At 36.5% G+C, this 27,298-nt stretch overlaps 1 protein-coding gene across 2 annotated transcripts in view; it reads right to left on the minus strand.

The window, feature by feature from the left end:
• Positions 1 to 2,905: 2,905 nt before the first annotated feature.
• OXR1 (oxidation resistance 1) overlaps positions 2,906 to 27,298 on the minus strand; it is an 85,232-nt gene continuing 60,839 nt past the window's right edge. Inside the window, exons 1-6 of one of the 2 annotated variants that reach the window (XM_010577004.1) lie at positions 25,271 to 25,336; positions 13,644 to 13,769; positions 12,765 to 12,917; positions 6,369 to 6,464; positions 5,723 to 5,796; positions 2,906 to 4,939 (exon numbers count right to left, since the gene is read on the minus strand). In XM_010577004.1, the coding sequence (XP_010575306.1) occupies positions 4,804 to 4,939; positions 5,723 to 5,796; positions 6,369 to 6,464; positions 12,765 to 12,917; positions 13,644 to 13,769; positions 25,271 to 25,336 (651 nt within the window). In that variant the 3' untranslated portion in view covers positions 2,906 to 4,803. Of the gene's footprint in view, positions 4,940 to 5,722; positions 5,797 to 6,368; positions 6,465 to 12,764; positions 12,918 to 13,643; positions 13,770 to 25,270; positions 25,337 to 27,298 lie in introns of those variants that run through there. The other variant, XM_010577003.1, reaches the window with a different exon arrangement.

The raw sequence follows: 27,298 nt of genomic DNA on the forward strand, positions 1-27,298 counted from the left end.
AATCACTACTAGACATCATAAATCTATAGCTCACTGCAGATACCTTCTTAAGCCTCCCATAGCCATCCCAATGCAATGTCAAAAAACTTTATGAAGCACCCCTCCCCCTCTTTTTCCATTTTTCCACTCAAAATATTTTATTTCCAGTTGGATAAGAAAACCACAAGTGATATGACTAATGATTTGTCTCATACTGTCCTCCATCATTTACCTTTGAGTAGGCAGTACCATGCAAAGCCTTCTAAACTGTGAAAAGTATTTACAGGTTTTGGGTAAGAGAAATATTAAACACTGATATGACTTATAATGTGTGGAAGTGTTTCATGTAGGTTACATGTTTTATAACATTTTTTTACATAAAGATATGTGACAAATTTATCCCTGTAGAGTAGTTGGAGAAAATAAATCTGAATTAAAAAACAACTGAACAAAAGTACTCCATAAATTATCCAGTCTAATTCTCCTACTATATTGTAACTGTTACATTCCTGTGAAACTAGCGTGACCTCTGCCAAATTTAAATATTCTACTTAAATTAGTAAGACGATAAAGGTCAAAACCTGATGATTAAAGCAGTCTTCATAGTTTTTATTTAAGACCTGCTTTCCTATTATTGAATTGCTTCAAAGAGAAAGCCCTTAACCTTTGAGATAAAGAATGAGCAACTCTTAGTTAATGGTAACTTACAGTGGCACATTATTTTCTTAAATACGGTATTCACCCCCCAAAATGTTTTATTTGAAACAGATTTCCTTCTGATAATTAACAGATCTCTCATTTTCCTGTCTGAGGCTTCTGTTGCTCTTGCAAGGGTTGTGTAGTTTTCTAGGAAAGCAAAGTTCCTTCCTTGGTATCAAAAAACATGTACCTCATAGTTCCTACAGAAGAAGAGACACTTTCCATATTCTCAATGTAGCTTTCATGCGTAAGTGACAGCATGGAATTTGTATCAGAAGAAATAAATTTGACTTTCACACCTTTGTATTTTTCAAGTCTTACAACAGTTGCTGCAGTGGCTTGAAGCAAGTAGATGGTCCACTGGATGTATATCCCACCCACTGGAAATCAGCTCCCTCCTCCACAGCAGCAATTCCTTCTTTAAAATGTTTCTGCACAGCCAGGGTTCAGTACTACAGCTCATTTTTAAAACAAGGGAAGCCTACCGAAATAAAATTAGCTGTAGCGGAAAGTATAACATTTGTGGCGAGATGTTCAATCATCACTGATCACAGAACAAATATTGGCAAGCCCTACTGCCATAACTACTTCAGGTGCTATGTATACACTGCACCACACCAACACCTCAACTGCAGTCACTCCTGTCACCACAGGGCACACTGAAAGTGTGTTCAACAGTATGTGTACTACTAGCAGCATAATTATTACAACAGAAACTCAACAAGATTACAAAGCTTGTCAGATAAGCAGGACAGCAGAAAGCAGAGCTTAAACAGACCTGACATTGGTGATACTGCAGTGGGAGAGCTAGCAGGACCACTTTGGTTTGTACATACTACACTAAGTGTACACCATTCCCTCAGCTGGACTCTCTCTGCTCCAGTACCACAGTGTAGCTCTATTTCATTTTGCAGGAGCATGTACTCTTAAGGGCGGAAAGAGTAGAGGATTTTCCCTTAACTGAGCTCCCCATTGCTGTGACAATAGTAAAACTCCCTGATGGCATGTGTTCATTTACAAAGGAAGAACATAAAAGTGAGATTTAAGATTCAAGTCCTGAATAAGGAATACTGGGAAGTATCCAAATCAAGATTATTTTTTTAATTTGAAATTGAGTGAGTAGTAAATGTTTTTATTCCTCTTCAAAGATTGGATTTTATGCAGACATGCTCACTCCCATAAAAAATACCTAACGTAGTACACATAGGTGAGCAGGAGGATGCAAGCACAAGCCATACGTGAGAAATAACGTCTTTTTGCAGATTATACAAAAGCAGTAATTAACATAGATAGGATTTAGAGCTGAAAGCTGATGTGGTAAGAATCCTAGGTATCTGAGCAAAACATCAAGTTAGTCAATGAATACATCTGAGTACTGTATGCTGAGACACAGTCTTCTGGCACCAAAATGTAGCTCATAAAGTCGTCAGCATATGTCAAACCTCAACTCTTTACAATCATAAAAGCAAACCTTGCCAGGAAAGATGGAAAGGAATTATACTGCAGAAAATTCATACTGAATTGAAGGCAGGAGGTACATCAAGACAGTGCCTTTGATCTCATCTATACAGTCTTTTATGTGTGTCATACAGAAGTTAAACCATACCTTTGGTTAACAAAGTTCACGGTCTTTCATTAACAGACATGCATTACTCCCTGTAGACCCTTTACACAGCTAGTCACCTCACTAAGTGTTACTACAGTCATTTATACTTTAACTCAAATGTCTTTCTGTTCCTTAACTAATTTAGCATTTATACAAGTGTGATTGCTACTGTATTGCTTACTATACTGTTCTTGATTTCCACTTTTTTTTCCCCATGTGCCCTTCCAAGACTGGTCCAATACTCAGAGACATTCACCTACTGAATATTTTCTGGTTTTATATAATTCCTCAAAGTATAATTGTTTATAAAATTCTTCACGGTAGAATTTTAAATCTAAACCAGGCTTTATTTGCAATATGAGCTTCGCATAGAGACTAAGTACTTAGATTACCCTTGGTGACAAAACCCATTAATTCAAGATGCTTCCCCCCCCCCTTGAAAATGGCTGAAGACAGCATATTTCACTTTCACCACTTCCCACTGGGTTTTCAAAAACCAAAAATTCCAAAAAGGATGAGCAAATGCATCCTATATATTCAGTACAGTTATTAAATGAACAGCAATAATATGCATTTGTGCTTCTAAGTAAATTCCAACTTCCAAATAAACTCCAACTCAAATTTATTTTTACATATATTTAGATTTATTTGCTATACATCACTGTGACCTTAGAGTACTTAAAATCCATTACAGGATTTTTTTGTTGTTGTAATAATCAGTCTTAACTCCACAAAGACAATAATACTGCTGTGGAAGACCAAAGGGGAGAAAAGCCATTTCAATTTATTTACAATTCCTTATTTTGTAAACATTCAGTCTACACATTGTACTAAGTTCTAGTAAGGATAAAGAGCTATACATAGAGACAGGAAACAAAGCCCTGTATTTCTATTCATATTGAGCATTAGCATATTATAGATGAAACATCTGCCCTTTCTCATTACCATAGCAGTAAGCTGTCTTCAAATAAGTTTTTAGAACTTTCCAGAGATGTAAATATTTTGAAATAATATACAACTACATCTACTTAAGCCAACCCATTTGGCTTTTATTCCATTTCTAGAATAATTTAAAGTGCTATAAGCAACCCGTCAATCGACACTTTTCTATAATAACAAAACTACTTTAAACATTAATTTACAAGATAATATACAATGTTCATCTGAAATAGCTGAAATTTCAGCACAAAGTCAGTCACTGTCACACTTAACAGCAATTTTTTTTTTGTTTGTTTGGTTTTTTTTTTTTTTTTTTTTTTTTTTTTTTTTTTTTTTCCAGAACATAGAATAAAAGCTTTGAAACAAACAGTTTTGTTGAGCTGTTATTGCCACAATGGCTTATCAATTTTCCTACAAAAGTGGACAAGAGCTACTGGAACTGTATTCTAGCCTGTCATTTTTTTTGAGGTCACATGACAGTAAGTTTGCATATTCCACAAGTCTACTGAATTACAATATTGTCTACCTATAGTACATTATCTCATTTTAATCAGAGCTGGTGCTAACTGTAAATTTACAACATAGACCCACTCAAAAACATCACAACTATTTTTTTCTTTGGACAGGAATAAGCTATATTCTTGGAGTTGATGTGCTACACGGCTACAACAGTATAACAGTATATATCTGATACTTTATGTTGAAGAAAGATGCATCTGTTTCTGTACTTTTAATGCCCTACTATAGCTACAAGTTGTTCACCAAGTTTTGCTTGCTTTAGCCTTTTAATTTTGTGGAACTATCACAGTCTTACCTTCCCTTGCTATTTTATAAGTCCTTGCCATGTAGCTCAATATTGTCAGTATTTGTCCCAAACCTGCAGACCATTAACAGCATGTGCAAAACACTCTTTAATACAATCAGCATGCAGCTAGAACACATATTAACAGACTTTTTTCTAAACATGAACAATAAACAAGACAAGTGGCACTGTTGACTTTGGATATCTTCTAACTTCACCATCTGCGTACTGGTATGTGTTAAGAAGGAATGCTAGGCTTCTCATCTATTTGTGGCACCATATGAATTAACCCATCATTGGTCCAGACCAATCTCTGCAGTACTGCTGCCAAATACCCACACGCAGCTTTCTTCTTATATAGGTTCACAGAGGGCAACTTCATTCATAGACGTAATTTGAATACAAAAATAATAACTTATATTCAATGAAGCAGCCCCCTAGCAGGATTGCAGAAAGGTGTGTGTGGGAAACCTGGGAGGCAACTGTAATAAATATACGAAAATTTTGTAGGCTGCAAGGCTCAAAGTAACTAATGTTAATTTTCAGTCCACATGTCCCATTTTGTAAAAGTGTCTACAGCTTAGAAAAAGTAGGACAGTATATTACAGATGTGAGAGCTTGAAAAAAAGTCTGCTATTTAAAAATAATAACTAAAAAAAAAAACCTTACCAAAAAAATCAGAAAGGTAAAATGGTGCATTATATTGCTCCTAGGGATTTTTGAGCTGCACTGATTCATGTCAGGTTTGGGACAATACCCTGTAGAAGTAGTTAAATACTCATTCAAAAGCCCATATTTCTATGTCTTGAATAATGAAGTCTTCTCTCTTAGAAAGTGTATGATTCCCAAATGTTTTACATGAATGACTTCTTCCATGGTAGAGATCACCATCGAGCCAAAGAGCAAACTCCCCTCTGCAAGACAGACAATGTATTAAAGCAAAAGGCTGAGGGAGTAAGCATTAACCTTATGAATGCATTTTTCATTCAGAATTCAGGAACGAGGAGGAATTATAGAATTCTTTTTCAACACAAGTACCTTATAGCTGTTGATAAATTTGAAGCTGCAACAATTTTTTTTTTTTACTAGTTATTATTAATTTGCGAATATCCTTCTTTCAGATATTCTGAAATAAAAAGCTAACCAGAATTCCTCAGTTTTCAGCCCCTTCCATTTGTATTAAGAAAAAGGCGTAACAGTACTCTTACATGAGAGGAGAATGCAGATAACAAACAAGGGAAACATCCTAGAAGCTTATGCACTTGCATGGCGGGGGGAGGGGGGGAGAAACGGGTGAGACAATGTATAATTTCTGAAGACACTGGCATATCTTGGGATGGTACGGTTTCAATTCAAGCCTCTTCTAGTTACATATAATTTTCATATTTACATACCTTCACAATCATAGTATCTTGTGTCCATTCTGAATATACCAAGACACACATGCAAGTAAAGAACGCAAGGCATCATAACCTTGCAGGGCTGAAACTTGATGCCACACTATGCTGAAGACAAACCTCCTGTTTAAGTTTCCTCCACATAGGAAGCCTAATACCTGACATACTAAATCTTTCTTGGCCAGTAACTGTTGAGCCCTGAGCTATCAAACTGAAATAAATTCCAAACTTTCTTTTCAAAGGTGTGCAGACACACACGCTTTCAACAGACTCTAATGACAAAAAGAAATTATGACTTACCCTCCTCCACCAAAAGCAAGGGAGTCCATGTCTCCTTTAATGAAGAACATGTTGTCTCCTGTCCATTTGAAAACCTAATAAAAAACCAAACAAAACTGACTAGCAAGTTAAAGCTTTTTATTTGGGCGGAAGGGAAACTAAACATCAGTAAAGACAGACTATGGATGGCTAGAGGCCAATTTAATGAAGTCACCAAGTTTACACAGAAAATTCAGGGAACAGATATATGCAGATAAAAATTCTCTGTTTTATACTATTTAAAATAAGACCATTCCAAAATAGGTCTCCTTTGAGCACTGAAACTTCCACATAATGAAAAATACCAAGAAAATATGCTTAGGTTAGATGATATGCCCTTTAAAAGGATATAGTTTGTGAATTTTCAGACAGACACCTGGCAGAAATTAGACTAGTAGAAAAATCTTCAGTACAATGAAACAGTCAGGTTGAGTATGTTTTCCACTATGCAAACACTACCAATTTACTGTGCACTTACAGATTCCGTGGAAAAACTAGTATGATGACATTTTTGGGGCCACCTCCTAGAATTTTTCAGATTATTTACTGTTAGATTTATTCAGTAAGTATTTTAAGATAATGCATGTGTGGGGAAAAAGCAAAAGCATACAAAGTTACTACTACTTACCTCAAAATCTGGAGAAAAAGTAAACATGAAGGTCTCCCCAGTGCCATAAAAGCCATCGCTCACTTTAAATGGTTCAGATGCTAGTGCACCAAAAACCTGTAAGTAAAAATGTGCAAGAGAAAATACTTAAGAAAAACTACACAGCATCTGAGAATCTCTAATGATAGTAACAGATAAACAAATCAGGTTGTAAACATTGCCAGATTTGGAATTCACTATAGGATAAGCCTTACGCAGTATCACAGTTCCAAGTGCATAGACTGAGATTTGGTATGGTGCTTTGTGGTACAATTAAAAAAAAAAACAAAAAAACAAAACGGTAAGAGGACTCTCTCTCAATAAAAAATTAACACAGTAAAAAAAAAAAATCAAAGGGATAAAAACTAAACTCAGGAAATTCTCAGAAACAATGTACATATTTTTAAAATTTCAGATCGAATGGTTCTGCTCCTTCATACGTACCTCCTCTTCTGCTTTAACCAGGTTATTTTCAGCAAGTTCCTAGCTGTAACTGAGTTGTTATTTTTCATGTAATCTATTAATTCCAATCCATATAACAGGTAAGCACTATTTACCTGTCTTACAACAGAGACAGATTTTAACTAAGCCTTTGCCGCATAGTAAAAGTATTTATAATATTCAGGAATAAGACTACTACAACAGTAGTTAAAAAGGTCTAAGGATGGATTATTGAGTTTTTAAGTCTGATTAAAAGTAGTATCAATTCCTCTGGAACTAGAACCACCCCCTACCCCCACACAATTATGCAAAATCAACTGTACCCCATGAAGTACAACCCTCCCCAAATCAGTATTTCTGTTGTTAGCAAGAAGCTGGTTTCAACATCTGCAAGAGCAGAGTAGATGCAAGTACTAAAGCACTCCACTAGCACCCTCTTATTTGTCTGTATGAGAAAGAAAAAAGACAAAATGAAGTTTCTGTGGTTTTGTTCACATTAAATAGTGAGTTTGAGAAGCATGGGACTGATGAGAGCAAGACATTAAAGCTAGTGTCCTGACATGGATTATGTTCAGGATATAAAGTAGAAACTATTTTCTTCTGCCCATCCTAAGAAACTCCTTGGCCATAGGTAGGTGTTCCAAGCATTCCTTCCCACGTTGAGCTCTATAGTAGCTGTTAACAAACACAAAATTAGGTGAGCATGAACTCCAGATCAGGAACTCAAGGATTATATACAGCCATCAAGCATCTAATAAAGGCTGCCCCAGCTCAGTTTTGAGTTACCAGTTCAGTACAACCACTATTAGAAAATTCCTTATTTCTCAGGAATTTTATATGGTCCAGAAAGTTTCTTGTTCAGAAACTTCTAATTGAAATAGAAGATAGCAAGACTGAAAGAAGAGTCACAAAGAAAAAATATGCTCGTTCTGAAACAAAATACCCCCCTGCCCTCACTACGCAATCTTCCATTGACTAGTTATGAGAAAAAAAAATGCTAGTCTTCTAAAGGATATCAGGGATAATTTTCTTCAACTATCCTGATAATGCACATCAGACTGTGTGTTAAGTCTAACAGTACAATCATGCCAACAGCAGATGTTTTGAAATCTTTTTGTTGAACTCAAACACTAATCTTTTGCAATAAACTTTTAATAACTGTGAAAAAAGTATACACAATAGCAAACAAAATTAATTTGATGCAGGTAGTACTGCACATTTTAGAAGTCACTGTTGAGACCCCATTGTTACAGAGAAGAGAGGTAGGACTAACGTACCGAACTTCCTTTAAGTCGTTAATAACTACAGAAGTTTCTTCATATTATTACTAATTTATTTTTATATATTATGTATTTTTAAGAACAAAATATCACTAAACTGACAAGATACTTTACTCCTGTAAAACTGTTCCTTTACTTAAGTGAAGAGAATTACCTTTGAGCATACAAGTGACCAACATTTACACTCTAAAATCTGATTCTCTAGAGGAATTTTTAAACTTACTTGATAAGGTGATGAAATAAAGTATCACAGTCAGCTAAAGGTGCTCACTTTCAGAGAACTCTATCAGTTTCAGATGCATTGTTAAACAGCAAATTCAGTCTAAAAGCTTGAAGCTCCATGAACTGAGATGCAAGTTTCTGTACCTCTGTTTTAATGCAAGCTCACAAGAAAACTAGCCCAAACCTTTTTTTGCACAGATATTTATTTAATTCAACATATAGGATCAAACACTAGCAAGACATTTCTCTGTTACCCCATCGTCTAAGTGACAAGAATAGGCTTAAAAGACAAAGAAATTACCATTTATGTTTTGCCTTCCGGTGAAGCCAGACCAAATCAGACCAAAATGAAGGACTACTTTAAAGAAAAAATGTTTGTTTTCCTGTTATTTTCCAGAAGGCTTTTTTGTTTGGCCTTTTTTTTTCTCTTCCTGTGTGTTTTGGTTGGGTTTTTTTTGTTTTTTGTTTTTTTTTTAAGGTAGGCTTGAAATGAGTCCCCAGTGTTAAGACCTACAGCTTTTTACACTTATCTTTTTTTAGCCCATTACTAGTTAGATGGCCTCATGGGTCAGAGAAAGTTCCAAGTGAGAGCTGACCAAGTATAACATCCAACACAGGATTTGCAGTAAATCATGCACACAGAATATTAAATGATCATATAGTCAAATAGCAGCAACAATAGTTTAAAAAAAAAAAAAATCAGAGAAGTCCATCTGGCATGATAGGTGAGGAAGTGCTTATTAGAACAACAATATGGGGTGGGGCAGGGGGAGAGGAAAATGAAATTAGGAATTAAGTAGATCTGAACATTGTTATTTGACATTTGTGGAAAATCAGCTGGCTTAAACCCAATCATACTTATTTAGCCTAGTGCTACAAAGACATGCAAAGTGTTCTCTTCCCCCACAATTTGTGAAAGACTCAAAACTTACATTATAGACAAGGCAGTTAAAACTGCTGTTTGATTTCAGTTTTAAATTAACGGATGCAATAGTTGTCCTATTAGAAAGAATACTAATTCTAAAATCCTTTTTCTAAAAATAGGCTTGGCTCAGCTGAAATATGTTTTAAGTGAGAAGACTTCACAGAGTGACTCAGATTAGATGATCACATTTTAGACTGATAGTAGTCAATCATTCTAAACTGGTACTTTGGGTATTGCTCAGAAGTCTCTGTAAGTAAAGGCTGGGATAGGGATTCTTCTATGCATGTTTTACTTAGTTTTGGCTAAAGGCTTTTAATGACTTAATTCTTTAGTAAATCAGGTCTTCCATCAGAACTTTAAGAATTATTGGTTCATTGTCCTTCAAAGACAATGGACCAAATATCAAAACCTTAGATACTAGATATTTGATTATACTAATCCTCAAGTTTCTATCAATTGAGTTGTTTAGCAACATGACATTCTTTTAGGGTTTTATTTGGTTATTTCAGTGTCACAAAACCAATTACCTCCAACCCTGATTTCATGCATATTTTCTGCAACAGTAGAATTCAAACTTCAAGACAGTATTTCATTTTTTACCTGATCTTTATTACCGGTCCTTTGAGAAGTGATGGCTATAGGGTTTCTGCATGAGATTAGATTTTTGTGTCTAGTTGTTAGGGTGAGTACCTAAAATTCCCAAGTTCTAGGTTCTGTCTCACACTTTTGCAGCATTGAAAATACAATCTGAAGAATGACTTATAAAACTAGACAGTCCTTGGGGTGGTTAACTGCATTAATTTCACTTCTAGACCACCACTTGTTTAGTGACTCATGTTCAGGAATTAGGTGTTAATTTCTTTTTAAATGGTTGTCAGAGTAGACATCAGAGCTTGGTATCTTCACTAACAGAAGCACCTACCAGTAGATAGAATGTCCATAACAACTGTAATGTAGATAGCTATACATTTCTTGGGCACCTTTATTAGAGGATCTCCTAGAATTGACTACAGCAGGCAATTTAGGTGGCTTCAGATTCTAACTTTCAACTAGACAATGTTCAGCTTTTACACAAATAGAGGTTTAGTTTGTGAAAGCTGTGTTTTGGCTGTTTGGTTTTTTTTTTACAGCCCTTGAAGTAAAATTGCTAATTCATTTTAAAAAGAAATCAAGATTGGAGAAGATTTGGGGAAAAAAAAACACCAGGGTGAGGCTTAGCAGCCTCTAACAAACCATATTATGAAAAGTTACAAGGTACACTTGCTCCTTACTCAACTTAATGTCAACATCAGATAAAGGCTGTCTTCATAAACATGGACATCAAAGAACAGGGTCTCAGTGGAAATAGCCCAGGAAATAAATTAATTCTAGTTTGAAGGAAAAGTACCTCAACAGAGGATAAGACAAAACCAGTATCTATCATAAACATAGAAGCTACAAAGCAGGCAGAACAAAGAATGCCAAAAAAGGACTGAGGAGGTACACTCAGCAAATGGCAAGGAACTATCTGGTCATAATTCTGTCATTCTTCAAAAAGGCTGAATCTCATTTGGGATCTTCTCTGGACTAGATAGCTTAGAAAACAGGCAGTGATCTTGGAGCATAAAATATGAAGACACCTGGTCTCTCTTAAAACACATTCTGGAAGGACATAAATAGTATTTATCTTAGCAAGTTGCTAGTAAACTATTTCTGGATACACTCTCCTTTAATAAAAGTACTCATATTCTTTTTCAGTCATGGAAAGCAGTTTTATAGGACTATCTGCCAGGAAGCTACAAGATATTAAAGACAAATTAACCGCTTTCAAAAAATCAATACCTTCCTTAAAAAATGGATAACCCTGATTAATTACCATCAAAGGGCATAGTAGGCTACCATTGTCTTACTTTTCATGATTGTAGATCCATGACCAAGAGGAGAAAAACTCTACACTGAATTTCCATAGACATTTATCGTTAATAGCTTGAGAGACAGAACTACTGAAAACAACACTCTCACTACATTGGTGAAGGACTGAGCATGTAAAACTTGTCTGAACCTTTCCTTCTATAGCATATGTTGCTTGCTGCGTATACATGGTTTTCACTCACTCTTGTGTGCAACCTAGGTAAGATCTGGCATACACTGTGAAAGATAAGTTCAGTGGCTACTTGACCCAAAAGTCCAAGCAACACTTTCATACATGTTCCTGGGCATCAGCCTGTAAGTTGAGATTTGTCACAAAAAAAAAATAAAATTGACTTGTCTATGAATTAATTCCCTGTTTTGGTTCAGCAACCATGACACTTTTTGAAAATGCAAGTTGAGATATTCATATATGGAAGGTCATCTGAATACTTTCAGCAACAGAACAATACTACGTGTTGGTGGAAAGACAGCCCTTATCAGAAAAGGGACGTTTTCTTTCTGGGCCAGATAATCAGGTACTAGGAAGTAGGTATCTTACAAATTAATCTTGAGAAGTTAGTACGGAAATCAGAGAAGGGAAGTTACCAAAGTACATTTGAAGAGGCTGATGGATCTGTTGAGACATCTCAAGTCTGTTGAATAGTTTTTATCTTCAACATTAAAAAGTAAATGAAGTGAAGTTCCCTTTTAAAGAACTTCTGGGAAAGAGTGCTCTACTAGCAGAGATTTAGAAGGGATTTTTCTTTTTAAGGGATCCCTGAGTCAGGAAACAGAAGGAAAAAACAAGCTGTAACTTGAATTAGGAAAACATACCCTTCATTTACAGTTTTCAGCCCCCCTGAATGATATGGGGTGATATGAGCCCATGCTTCCTGAAAATAAAAACTGGTTACCAAAGTGGGACAGATAAATGAAGTAAATACTACAGATTTTGCAGTGGTTCTATCAATTCTTCATGACAGTGGTAACTTGCTTCCATGACAGAGTGCAGAAGTTTCAGAAAGAAAGAATCAAAGTCTCATGCTGCCTGTAATTTCACCTGCTATTAGAATATTCAAGAGACGATGTTCGCTATTCAAATGGTGAGATGTGATCCACTTTCTGGAATTCATATCCCAGTCAAAGGAGAATAGAGCACAACTAGAGAGACTCAAGGAACAAAAGTTCATTATGCAGCAAAGATCCTGCAGCCCTCGAATGAGAGATGTTGGCTGCAGCCAAAGAATGTACCCAGAAGCATTGGCTGCAGCTGGCAATGACATTCCAACTGAACAAGATCTTCCCAAATCAGAAAGTTTTAGAGACTATTTCTTGTGCTTTAAGTGCATTTAAAAAAGAATACTAAAAGTAAATTCAGTAATTGGGTATTACGAGACTCATGCATTGTGACAGTAAAGAATTTCCTAGAAATGTAGTATGTCAGAGGATTGCTTGACAGTGAAACATGTTTTTAAAAGCATCTACGTAATTACCAAGGGGAAAACCAGCTTGATACACACAATTTTGTCTCCCATGATGGACTAAAGTGTCAGCTATTCCTTTATGCTCCTCAAACACTTTTTTGATGGGTCCCCTACCTCCACACAAACATTTTCCTACCTGTCCATCACTGTCCTTGATAACCAACAGCACAGGTGTGTCTAATCCCAGCATAGTTCGATACAAAGTCTTCAAGCTCATGCCATGCTTTGCAGTACTGTAGACAAGAGTCCATGGATAGCCAATGGTCCGTGGTGGAAGAGACTTTGTGAGCTGTTAACAAGATAACAACCATCCTCTTATTTAATACACTTTTTACTATTTTTAAGACTATATTACATATAAATGAAAGCTGATTATGTTGTTCTGAACTACAAGTGGCCTTATAAGCTAGTTTAAAACTTCAGACCAACTGTAAAGTTTCACAGGCATATTTTCTATCCCTAGTCTCTCAAGCAGGTTTCTTCTCCTAGCTCTACCAGTGACCTGCAGGAGAAGAATGATTTACCAACCAAAGAACATGTGTTTGGTAAGGTCTCTAAGAGATTTATCTAAAGACAGTAAAACCACAGTTATTCTTGCATAACAATATTATGTCTCAGTACTGGAGAACTAGATCACTCAAGTCAACAGGTAACAAGCTGAATGGTAAAGGATGCTTGCTCTCCTGTTCCTGTGCCTTTGAACATGATCAGCCTTGATCCAAACCTTCAATAAACACATTTAATGAGGTGACTTTGGACTAGACAGCAAGAACTGCAGTGAAAGCCAAGCTGTTTTCAAGAAAGAATGAAATAAGGGCAGAGACACAGACCAGTGTTGTCATGGTGTATTCAAAGTTATATTAAGAAAAAAAGCAACATTTTAGCTATGAATTATGTTGTGCTTATGCATTTAATATCATACAAGGTCTTCTTACTGATGTGTTTTACACTATGGTCATAGCATTTGTGATACATTAATGTACAATACTAAAAAATGACATATATAAGTTAATACCTTTTCAATTTGCTCTGGCTGTAGTAATTCACTGGGATCGCTAAGATTTGGCCGGAATGCTTCAGGCTCCAGGTCTGTTTTGATATTTGTTGCCTGTTTTGAATTGATATCTTCTCTTGTTGTTATCTACAAAAAGAACAACAAGAAAATAAGTATTCACAATTCTATTAGCAGGAAGGATAAACTTTGCAGGTTTAAAATCATGCAGTTACCGATTTACTGTTATACAATTCCTTCAAAAGTTAAGAAATCCATTAGATTTGATCTGACCAAGATTTCCACTGCATCCAATAGCAAGCTGGTACTCAACTATATACTAACAATGAATTACACAGACACCTACTCAGAAGAAAGCTATGGTTTTATGCTAAAAAAAAATAAAGAAAAGAAAAAAAAAAAGAGTCCTCATATACAGCTGAAGGACTTCAAATGCTTTTCAGAGGTCAGCTTACACAGTGCTTGCATTTTAATACTAACACAGTGTTTACATTAAATGTAATTAAAAAACCCAGACAGAAAAGGAACTGAAACTTTAACATGGACATTTCTCAGTAGTTTCTTTTAGAGTACTTGTAAAAGCTTTCACATAAACAGTAGACATGTGGAAAGACTGCTGTCAAGGACGTTGAGTAAAGCATCTGAATGGAGCCCTAGGAATATTGCTGCTCCATAAGCTGATCTGCTGGAGTACTTAAGGGAATCAAAGAAAAAAGAATTGAGTGGGTGGGGAGGAGAAAGCAGCAGTAATACTTATGCTGCATAGTGAGCTTTGGGGTTTGGCAAAGATGCACTACGCATGAAGATCCTGTAGTAGTTTAAAATAACTGCCCCATATATCTATACCCTATTGATCACCGTTTAGTGGAGGCTGCAGAAGGCCACAAAACTCCTCATCAGGTATCATAGTTCATGACAGCTTCTTACCCCAGTCCACATTCATTGGCACTTTCAAGCAAAAGTGCCACATGTTGAGAACTAGACTAGCTGCGACCCAAAAAGGTTTCCTTCTATAACTCTTGCTGCAGGGATAGTTAAAACTTGCTGTGGGGGTAGTGAAGTCTGACAGAGGAGTAGGACAAAGTGAAGGATGTTAGTAACTTAAGTCACTGCAGCAAGACTTATTACAATGTTGAGGGATTTACTAAAGAAAAAAATCTTAACAAGAATGACTGCATCTGAATAATTTATCAGCCTGAACCAAGTTTTACTGCAAGTCAAACTGTCCAAATTATTTAAAGCCTGAATCCTGAGAATTTCAAGAAAATACCTACCAAAACCCTCTGCCAACTCCAGAATAAGAACCAGTGTTTGCCAGTTACCTCATACTCTAAACATACAGGACACGATTATGGTATTTCACATACCACCAAGATAAATTTTGCTAAGCTTTTGCGAAGAGAGCTTTCTTAGTTAACAAAAGAAAACCCATATCAAAGAAAACTCTGAAATACAGATAAGACTATTTAAACAAATACAGCCACCTGAGCTGAAAAAAAGGATATCCCTTTCCTCTCCACAAGAATTATGGAAAAAGTTACTACCTCAAACTCCTTGTTACTTAAAAATAGGCTTATAAAGTTGAAGTATCAAAGTATATTCATACAGTAACTTAATTACAATATTAATTCTTTACTCAAGAAAAGGTGCGCTTAAAGAAAGTATCAAGCAAGCAAAAAGCTCAAGCCTTCCATTTTTCAATGGAGGGTAACAAGCATTTCCAATGTAAACTATGCACTAATTTCCATATCACAACAAAAAAAAAAGTATATGCATTCATCCATGCAGCTTCATGTACAGAAAGATGACCTACAGACTGCATTATAGAGTGCTATCTATAAAACATGTTATTTGGCAGTCCAACTCTTTTCCACCTTAAATGCCTTCCATCCATCATATACCACTGCTTCAACTCCATAAATGTTCAGCACTGTTCAAGTGTACAGCAGAAAGCTTATTCATTTTGTTATTCTTTAATTCTGATTAAAGTGCACCATGCAAAACATGAATAATTTGGATTGAAGGGGGGGAGTGGGTTGAGGTTTTGGGTTTGGGGGGGTTTTTTGTTTGTTTTTTGTTGTTGTTGTTGGATTTTTCTGCCTTTTTAAATTATTCTTACACTAAAGCAACTTTCTTCTAGGAAGAACGCTGCTTTATAGAAGTGGACAAAGATGTGTCTGTTCAAAGCTATCTGTTTGACAGAATGCAGTGTAGTTTTGAAACTTGCAAATTTATTTCCCACTAAACTTTGACAGAGCAGACTGACCTGTAGTCAGATTCCAGGGGCTTCTGAGATTAGTAACGGCCATGCAGTCTACACACAAACACTTACATGGCCTCAGAAAAGACAGTTTATAGTCTCCAGCCCATCACACCAGGTTTTTCAAGTCAGTCTAAACCCTGAGTTTGGGCATTCCAGGTGAAAGGTATTTGGAAAGAGCTCTTGCACTTCCAGGATATTAATAAAAGGATTCTCCACGACCACTTGCCAGAAAGAGAACTGTTTTATTCTCAAGTGGGAATGAAAATTTTTTTTGCAAAATTTCTTATTTTCCCATAGAAGTAGAACTGCAGCTTTTGGGTTCACACTCATTATTGCTTTATGTAACTGTACTACTTACAAAACATTTTAAAGCAATTAATTACTGATTATTAAATAAACAGTAGTAAAAGAGCTAAGAAAATGTTTTCTTATGTGTAATTACATAACAGGTGAAAAAAACCCCAAGATCAAAGTAAAAAAACAGAACTGAAACGTTTTAGTTTCAGCAGCCAATTACTACAGGAAGACAAAATACTCAATACTTCTAATGAGTTCTGAGCTATGCCTTCCATCAGTAAGTTATGTATGATGTACACAGCAGCTAACAATTTTATAACTGTCAAAGAACTAAGAAACACCTAAAGAGAATGCAAATACCAGTTTAAGTCCATATCAGTAAACCTTCAAAAATCTGAAGTATTGCTTTTTGAAGTATTGCTTTTGGAACAGACAGTTCCGTTATCAGCTCCATGTGTATGACCTTTGCCGTATCGAACTGCCTCAGTCACCTGCTTGCATAATGGGAAAAATACTTACCTATTCCACAGAAGCTGTGAAGCTTCATACTTGCCAAGTACTGCGAGATTCTTGATGAAAGTTTCCTATATAAAATTAAACACCCATGCAACAAAATTAGGATTCTTCACCTGGTTTGCATTCTTTTTAGGAAAGCTTCCACCTAATGCAACACACCAGTCTAAAGTGGAAGTTAAAACACATCACTCCAAGACAAGCAGTACCGAGAACAAATTTTCAAATTCTGACAGAAAATTCCTGTTTGAAAGTAAAAATTCCATCATAAAATTACTGATTCCATCATAGCATTGCACAATTAAATAGATCCAAAACAGAGGAATTTTCTGCTGGATCCTTGTAGTGCACGAGACAAACCCACTGAGTGTGGGACTTGCCCTGAACAAAGACACTACAAAGAAAGATGTTTTAGTATCTGGAGATGGGGTTTAAACTACTGAAGAGGGCACCTGGAGACGTCTGCAGAGTGTGCGCAGTTCTTCGCTATTTAGAGCATCGATCCTGCGGTGATACTCAGCCACTGACACTACCTGAATATGGAGACAGGAAGACAATAATTCCACTGACAGTTGAAGAAAAGTAAAAAGGTAAGAAAGAAAAAAAGGGGAGGAGAGTTATGAAGGTAAAATGTGCAATGATAACAAACAAACAAGAAGTGCTAAAAGATGTTTGTTTCTGCAAGGACAATGCACATGTAGGTGACTTTAGACGTATGAGTAGACACAGCAAAATTACAAATTAAACACTCATGGCACTAGCATTCAGATATATCTCACTGCTCTAGGATGAATACAGAACTGATAAAGGAGTGCATAAAGTTACCAGTATCAGGATGCTAAATTAGAAGTCAATCTGAGTTGCATGCCTTAACTCAAACTCTTCCACACAAAGTCCTCTCAAACACTCTTTACACGCAGATTAATGAATCCTGTGAACCTGGTTTGCTTTCCCGGATAAAGACTAGAAGCAAACCTCAGGCTTCTCAGTAGGTTCTGACTCTTCTATCTGGCAGTGAAGATACAGTTAAAAGTCAAGGTAGCAGGACTAAAGTTTAATAACTCCCCAATACTACCTTACAATGTCTTTATCCTGGACTTTCTATTCACCTCCAAAGCTTCAGGAGCTGCTCATCTGCCAACACATTCACTCCAAATGGCACCTCTACTTTGGCAGGAGGTGTACAGTCAGGAAGCCTTTAGTCAGAAAGCTCTAGGACATGCTGCTCTGGTGCAACAAGCTGGCTAAAGGACTACAACAGTCATTTTGATGTAACTACAGCCAATAATGTGATTTTGAGAACAACTCAAAATCATCATTTGTATGAAAGCAGCTTAAAACAGCTGGTGGAGAGATTAAATGGATGTCCCATGTAGTAAGAGTGTATTAAAAACTTCTAGAGCCTACCACAGTGCAAAGGAAGATAACCACAAGTCCAGCAGCTCCCCATCTACCTGCCCCTACTACAAGGAGTTTGGCCAGATACTCGCCACTGTCCTGAGTACAGAGCCCACAGTCATGCATGACTGGCTCTTGAGCAGCGATGGTTCACTCTACCCCATGCAACTGCAAGGCAAGGAAAAAGGAATACTTGTGACATCCAGTTTTATTACTGAATAATCAGTAATTACTAGCACTCAATTTATTTCCACCATTTTCTACTGTTCTCTTAAAAATATCAAGAAAATTGTTGTAAATTGTATTGCTTTGTGCATTCTCAGAGTCAAGCAGCTATATACAGAGCTTTTAACAGTATTCCACCCAAGCATGTAAGTGATAGTGTAGTTTTATCCTTTTATTTCCTATGACAGTTCATTGCAAATTACATTGTTCACACCACCGGCACCTTATGAATGTAATCCTGAAAAGCAATAATGTGAGGACCCTTTAGCCTTGATGCTTCTTTAAGCTCAGCCCCTATCACAAGAGGCAGGAGTTAACTTAAAATGGGCCATAAATGTGTGGTTACTTATGGAGATTCTTGTAAACAAAACAAAACAAGCCCTAAACAAAAAAACCCCAAAACCAAAAAACCCACCAAACCCAAACACTCATCATCCCCAACACTGTTATATAGTTGCTGTTTCACATACCGGAATGGAGACAGTTTTATAGGCAATGCCATCTTGCCTTCACCCTGTCAAACACATACTCTATCACCGTCCCACACCTGGGAACTGCTGATTAACCCTTTTGGTGGGTGATCAAGATCTGACACACCTTTTCATATGCCGTGGGGGTGCCTGCATCCTCAGAACAGCGTGCACAAGGTGTTCTGATAAATTTCTTACCCAAGAGAAACAGGAATACTTTTCCAAGTATGTACACAATAATAGCTCCTTGGCATCCTGAACCCGTTGCACAATGTCACATCGCAACTTTACATCTGTTTTGTGAACAAAAGCCTGCATAGTGGCAGACCATTGGTATGCAATGGCAAACATCATAAATAGCATGTCATAGAATGTCAAACTATCAACAGAAAAATTAAGGGCAAGGAAACCACCCTCTCAAACCAGTGCTTGTTTTAAGCATGCAGTCCATACTAAATTCTGTGAGTAAACCACAAGACAAACCGTCTCAAGGTCATCCACTCATCACTGAACTAGGCTTTAAATGAGTACATTAAAACATCTCAACAGTTCAGCTACTGTACCTGACCTTCTATAAAATGCTTACAGTTTAGGTCAACATGCTTTACTTTTGCTTTGCAGTAGACAAGATTATGTACTTCAAGATTCGTAGCTCAATTAATCATAATGTCATTTATGTTTAAGCCTACCGGCAACTACCTTCTACAATTTCATTCAGGAATTGATTTGAGATGTATCTTGAAAACAGCTAGCATTTTGTCCCTGCAAGGCTGGAGAGGGCTGTTTTGAAATATTAGTAGTATCATTAGTTAGAAGTTTATTCTGTTTTATAACCTGGTTTAATTCATAGTCTGCTTACGCTGTTTCCTTTTCCATCAAGATTTCTTCATTTTCCTTCTTTGTAGTCATATTAATCCCCTATTCTATTTCACCAAGCTAAATAAACCAGTGATTTTCTTCCCTTCCCTCCCTGCCCCTACGTCAGCTGTTTGTTCTCCTGATCACTCCAGGACCTACTTTCTACCTCGATTTCACTTTGAGCTTTCATTCTTTCGCACAGAACTTCATTAGTTTTTTCACCCAGCTTTAGGAATACCTGCAAAGCAAGGTCTTTCATTCATGAAAGACAAATGTAGTTTTGTATGCATCATATTGGACTGTGGTTTTCACTACAGAATGTTTCTTTGTAATAAAGTTCTTTCATTTTTGGGCAGGTAGCAGTGGATGCCATTTATCTGTATTTCACCAAGGCTTTTGATTCTATCTTATGGTAGCCTTACAGTCAAATCAGTTATGTATCAAATGCGTGAAGAACAAGGCTGAAAAACTAGCTGAAATGACATGGGATATATCCTTAGAGATCTAATAATACCTGCTCTATTCATAATAGCAACATTGATGAGAAAACATGGGATGAGTTATATGACTCTTGTAGCTTGAATGCCTTTGCGATTGACTCTCCAGACCATGCATATGTGAGTTAACCACTTAGCAGAACACACAACAGTTTTAGTAGTTAATGCAATAAGTCAAATTGAGGGTTTGCGTACTAATGATTCAACCAATCAAGAGGCTTAGGATTCTCCTTTTGGAAAAACTCATGTTTCTAAACCTTGTTTTTCTGAAAGTATGTCAGCGTACCTAACTCTTGCAACCTATGCTGGCATACACAGCGAGCAAAACAGAAATCAAAATTCCTAATATGGAATTTTTTTGTCCTTCAACAATACACATGAAAATGCAGTTACAATTGTTTGAATGTCCATGAAGGACAGTTTGCCATGCAGATGGTGACACATCAGCCCTTTCAGACACTGGTCATATCAGTCTGCTATATACAGGTGTAGACATGAAAACTGGTTGTGCCAGCGAGGCATTTCTCTGCCAGCTTAAAGCCACGAGTGACCAACACACACACACCTAATGCATGTTTGCTAACAGGGCAGTGTAACTGCCACCCTCAAACCAAGAACACCTAAACTTTCACAGTTAACGAGTAGCTGAAACTGTCTCCTTAGAGAAAGGGAGCATCTTATCAGAGCTGAACATCGCTTCTGAAAGATAAGAAAGGAGACTGTGTAGCGGTATAAGTGGTTCTCTTCAACATGTTATTTATACCCTCAATTAACTGAATATGAAATAAAAAGCAAACATTAAGAAAGAGAATGAGAGCTGAACAATTTTACTTTGAATCTTAATACATCTGTGTAAAGTCAGGTGAAGCTTCAGGAATGTTATTTCTTGAGAGTCAAAAAAAAAATTTCACCTTTAAAGTTCCAGGATATTTAATTGAAAAAAAATGAATGGCAATGTAATTTTCTTAGGCCATTTACAAAGTTACTGCAAAATATCAGTCCATCTCCAATTCATCAGTAAATGGGGAGGGGGAAGAAAGGATCAAACCCTTTCTAAAGGCTGTAAATATCTTCTGATGAAAATAAAAAGGTGCATTTGTGAACTGAATGCTGTTATGAATATTTTGAGAGAAAACACTAACTATTTTTCAGACAAATTTTGTTTCCTCCCAAAATGTTAGACACTGCTTGAGAGAAAGCAATATCAAAGAAGCAGTCTGTACCATCACAAATACGATTACCTGGGACATATTGATTACACTACAATAATGCATTAATACATGAGGTTTACCATATCCGATAAACAGTTTTAAGGTATCATTCTGAAAAAAACCCTAAGACTAATTTAATTTGGTTAATTTTTAATGAGTATGGCTGCAAAGCTAACCATTTCCTGTCTCGTGTGGTTTTCTGCCAATTCAGCTCCCTGTCACTCTACTGGTGACAAGAAAAGGAACGTACAAGAGCTTGCCATTTTAAGCAGAGGAAAGGGACTGGAGAGTCATAGCAGTCCCCTGAATTGGCTGGCACTGTGGTTCTTCCTCTCTTTCAATACCTTTAAAACTGGCCATCTTGGAACTGTATGGCACACCAAGGTGTTTTCCAGAGCAGGGACAGAAAAGCTGAGTATGTTACATGATAGCAACATTCTCCCTGTGATCAGTATTGTCCCCCCAGCAGGATGGACTGTTGAATATCTGCCTCAAAGTGCTCTAAGCCCACAGCAACTGTACCAAGCCATAATTAACATATACCAAAGACAAATTAAAACATCTGCAATAACCAGAATTAATAAATGAACTTGAGAAGAAAGCAATCAAAGCCTGCAGCACACAAAGTGTTACACCGAGTCCAGAAACCTTTATAACAAGCTTTTTTTCAAGATAGGAAAAATCACTATTTTGAGAGATATGATAAAGCCATCAAGAGAACTAAATTTACATGGGAAACATTAAACAAAGTTTAGGATGTTTGTGCAAAGAACTAAGAATTAGATTTATGAAAATTACTTTCTTAAAGAGGCAAGTCAGGCAACTTAACTCACTTTGTCCAAAGAAAAAAAGATCTGTAGCGGCATCACCAATAAAACCCAACTCTCTTGCAAAACAATTTAAGGAAGTTTCAGCACTAGCAAGCAGAGAAGCCAGAGGTTCAGTGCGTCTGGTGCCTGACCTCAAGCTGCCACTCCAGGAGAAGGCAGGCTGAACAAGGTTACATCTCAGTTCTGATAGTGCCATGCAGAGATCCTCTCAGGTATGACAAGAAAGTGCCATACATGCTTAGAAGTAGGTAACAATCACAGCCCAGCATGGAAACATTTGTCTCTTCCTTAATCAGAAAAAGGATCAACTAAGATCAACTTCAGATTGCACAGACCATTAAAAACATACAGAGAAAACATAAGCCTCTACTACTCATTTGTTTTCCTTCAGCTTATAATCGACCTTCTCAAATGTTCATCTGCTACTGTATTTTGACGGCATTTGTAGAGAGGCCTAGTATTTCACAATTATAAAAAATGTAAACAATGTAACACCTCATAATTAAATGGAAGATCTAGTCGAGGCATGATGCATAAAACCCCTAATTATTTAGGACAGTGGGTATGGCAAATAACTGCCATCAAGGAAATGTTCTAGGCTTAGTGATCAGTGTAAGAAAGTACTGGATTGCACTCTACTTTTTTATTTTTTAAAGATACTCAGATCATCAGTTCACTCTGTTACTCCAAAACAAAATTCAGTATGGAAAGCTGACTTTAAAAAGATCTTTGTAGCAAGCAGTATTATTGGATTGATGCAGCCTTACAGTTCTGACATCCATAAGGATGAAATACTAAATTCTCATCTTTCCCATGTAAGCCCCTATTATTATATCTCCATAACAGCCAAACTACAGCCATTAGCTTACCAACTACTGTTAACCAATAAATCAAGAACCTCAGAAGTCATGCAAGTCTCAAATCATTCAAGCTATTAAAACCAACACCACTTGAATTCCCTTTGCATAATATCTTAAGAATACGAAAGCCAAAGGTAAGTTTTCCTTGGTTTTGTCACCTTTGGCTATGCTGCCTATCAAAGCTCTGCAAAACATTCCAACAAGCATTCCCACAGAAGGCAATCCACCTTTTGTTCTCTTGCATTGTCTGATGTCTTTCATCTAAAGTGCTTTGACAGAAAGAATGGTTGCCTGCCTGCATTTTTGACATTCTAGAAACTTACTGGCATCTCTTGTGTTGCAGTACAATAAAGAGACACAGTAAATACCAAACAGATTTACTAAAACAAGTGGGAAGCCAACATTACTGGCTTTTTGAAGGGGAAGCATAATGTGTTGGTTAGTCACCAAAATTTTGATTTCTTATCCTGGGAAAGTATCAAACCCCTACAATGCTCAGCTCAAGTTTACTCTATCACTGTGAAAATAACAAAGGCCTTTCAAGTAAATAATCCAGGGTGATTTAGTTGCTTCAAGAAAGCATTCTTGTTTTATTATATCACTCTATTTGGTCCAGCAATTATGTTATTTCATGTCAGGAGGGTTTTCATCCAAATTTCAGAACAACCACTAATGAAACATTTAGTCAAAAACCTGTATTTCATATATGCTGCCAGTCTCTTTAATGCTTCCCACTTTGTCTTGCATAACAAAGAAGTAATGGTACCAATACTCTTTCCCTCTTTTGTATAAGAAGGTTACACTTGCACATTAGCTTTATGATCATTCATTGAAGGAAAAAAAACCCCCAACTTCAAGAATAGAGCATGTCTTGTTGACATAGCAACATTTTAAAAATATTCCCATCTGTAGATACTTCTATACTCTTTTTTCTGATTTGACTTGTTTTACACATTAAAATAACCCGTTCTCTACTTCTCTCACAGCAGAGAAGATTCTCATACAGTCTTCTTCAGTTCAACCTCTTCTTAAGAGCTGACACCTATTGCTTTTATTAGCATAGTTGGACTCTGGCTAAAACAAAGTGTTGGTCCTAAGGGAAATAATTGTAACAATTGATACTACTAATTTTTTAATTAGCTGGGCAAGATCTATCTGTGTATCTACATATATAAATATATTTAAAGAAAACATTCTTGGTAAACTTCAGATACCTTTTACACTGCTACAGGGTATGCTCAAATTACATTTGAGTTAATTTAGGAATTGCATCTTGATTCTATGTTCCATTGCCACAGAGGAAAATTAAGAGCCTATTATTTAAAAAATATTTTGTTAGTTAGGAACACACGTTTACAAAACAAGTTGTTGTCATGTGAGATTTTCATATGCTGCAAGTAGCCTGGCTACAAATAAAGATCAAAATAAAACCCAAAGTCAACAGCACCTCCAAAAGTATGCACCAAAATTCAGAAATCTAACTCTTAAAAAGATGGTAAAAAGCCTGTCACGGGCAGAGTCTGAATGAAAAATATCTTCCAGATCTACCAGCTGGTAAAAGCATAAAAATTACATTGTCAAAATCACTTCCTCCCTATCCCCAAGGTGTTACTGTTTTGCAAGTCTCACTGAGAACCACTTCCTTTACATACTACTACAAATACAAGCCTTTTTGGGGAAAACAACACTGAAAAAACAATACAGTTACTTTCATAAATCTAATAAACTGTAAAAACAGTGTTATTGGTCCCCCCTTTCATTATAAATGTGAGAGTGGGACTACAGCAGACTCATTTCCATCCATTTAGAAGTATTATCAGACCTTCATATGGTTGAATGACTTCTGAAAAGGTTTAATCAAACAGTAGCTTAGGAGATTTACACTTTTCTAATTAAATGCCAGTGTAAACTATTGTTCACAGTATTTAGCTATAAATCACATTTTTGTTGGAAATAAAAATAGCATTACTCCAAAAGGAAAAAAACCCAAACATTTTAAACCTGCTGAACCCCTTAATGCTCAAAGTAGTTTTTCTTATCTAATGCCAATGTAATACCAGCAATTAGGTTATGCACCGAAAAGTAATGAAAATTTGTGACTTAGCATCCTGTTTACACATTCAAAATTTAAACTTCCAGAAACTGTCTCTGCACCACAACATTACAGGAATGCAATAACAGAAATGAACATACTACACTGAAAATTACCAGAGCATATTTATGATTAACTGGCTGATGCTTTCTTCCCTTCTTCCCATACCAGAGACGAGACATTTCCCTTCTAAAATCAAAATGAGACTAAAAAAAGAAATAAAAATTAAAATAATAATAAAAAAAATTCATTCAAGGCTGTTTGAAAGCATTCTCTGTACCTGCTGTCAGTTCCAGGCACAGGCAGAGCCCCCACGATGGTGACAGAATAGTTTGCTAGACACACACATTTGACTGACATGGCAGGGAACAAATGAACGAGTGTACAGTAGGGGGATGTATCGCAAATGATGACGGTACAGAAGAAGAAAGGTTTCCTGTATTCAAGCGTGGTTGCAGAGCACTAGTTTGTTAAAAAGGCTAAAATATTTAAAGACACAGAAAACTTTTTAATTTTTTTTTATACAATACTGAAGTATACAAAAAAAATCCCCAAGAACTGCTTGCAATATTCTGTTACACTATAATTGTTCATAAACAAGTTCTAATGGTAACAAACTTGCACTCAATATTAAAATAATAGTTTGTGTTACTTATGTTGACAACCATATATAAACCCTGTCAGTTATTTCTTACGAGTCCAGAACCAGTTAAAAGAGTGGTGAGTGAAGTTTTTTTAAAAAATATTCTTTTTAAAAAAGGTCTTAAAGCATTCGGGAACTGTTAGCTTCACAGTATTTTCAGTTTTGTAAGCAACAAGAAGAAAACGAATCCTTTTGTCTACAAGCTAAACTTGCTGTATGGGTTAAATGCTAGTCCCAACAATAAAGTATTTTTGGAATCATGATTTAATTTTTTTTCTTCTTAAGGAAGGATGTTTATTTAAACCAGTGTGTGCAGCAGTAATACACAGAGCAATCCTTTGAGAATTTCCTTGTAGTAGCACTTATGGGGCTTTTTTTTTTTTCCCCTCCCTCCTCCGAAAACATCCAGTGCTTTGAGTCCTGGGTAAAAGTATTAAATAGGCCAGTGCGGTGGCAGGCAGCATCACAACAACCTTAAAACATTGCTCACTCATGCTGTTGCACTGTGATCTAAAAGCCAAGATGCCCAAGCAGAGAAAACCGGTACCACAACTTGTACATAACTACACTGCATACTGTGCACTGAATGCCTCACCTTGCATGAGTATCTAACTCAACGTAAATCAGATAGATTTTACTAAAAAGGAAAACATTTCATCCTTCTCGGGAGCTGGTAACTCTAAAAATCAATTTGTTCCCATTTATGAAAATTATTAAGGTGGCAAGTAAGAACATTTTTATCACTGGGACATTGAGAGCTAGGGTTTAGGAAACTCAAATATATAATATTACACTAGATACACAGTCAAATGGTGTAATATTGAAACAATAAACCATACACCCGTTTATTTTATTTTATTTTTAATAATAAGCAAGCTTATACTGATGTAAAACAAGAACAGAAATATGGACAGCCTTAGAACCATTTCAAATGAGGCGATTTCAATCGATATAAAAAAATAAGATGAGCCACAACCTTCCCCCCTGCCCCGAGTCTGGCAAATCTTGAAAGAATGGAGAGTATGCAGAAAAACTATTTCAAACTATCTCTAGACATCCACATTCTAAGCGAAAAAGCGAAAGCTAGCCCCACAACTCCCTCCGCCACAGCCGATTTTAGCAGTCTTTTTTCCCCTCCCCCCACTTTTTCCCCCTCAGAAAAACCAAATTCGTCCCTAACACCAGCCAACACACCGTTTCTCCAAAACTAGGGGAGAAAGAAAAGAATCTGGGCCATCAGGCAATTTTTTATTCCAGAGCATTTAATCTTAAACGATTCAAACAACTTACTTGGATGTTTTTAGCTTCTCTCTAGATAAAACCGGCTCCTCCCACGGCTTCTCCAAAGGATTTTAAAAACTTGCTCAAAAGAAAAGGGAGCAATAAAGTTCTTAGACGTGACAACTCACTTTTTCACTTAGTTACAGTTGCAAAGTTAAAGGGGAATAAATGCACCAGTGACTCTGTCAGACCTCCTGCCAGTCTGTTTTGATGTTCGGAC

The sequence above is a fragment of the Haliaeetus leucocephalus genome, unplaced genomic scaffold (genome assembly GCF_000737465.1).
Source record: "Haliaeetus leucocephalus isolate CR32 unplaced genomic scaffold, Haliaeetus_leucocephalus-4.0 Scaffold555, whole genome shotgun sequence".
Taxonomy (NCBI): Eukaryota; Metazoa; Chordata; class Aves; order Accipitriformes; family Accipitridae; genus Haliaeetus; species Haliaeetus leucocephalus.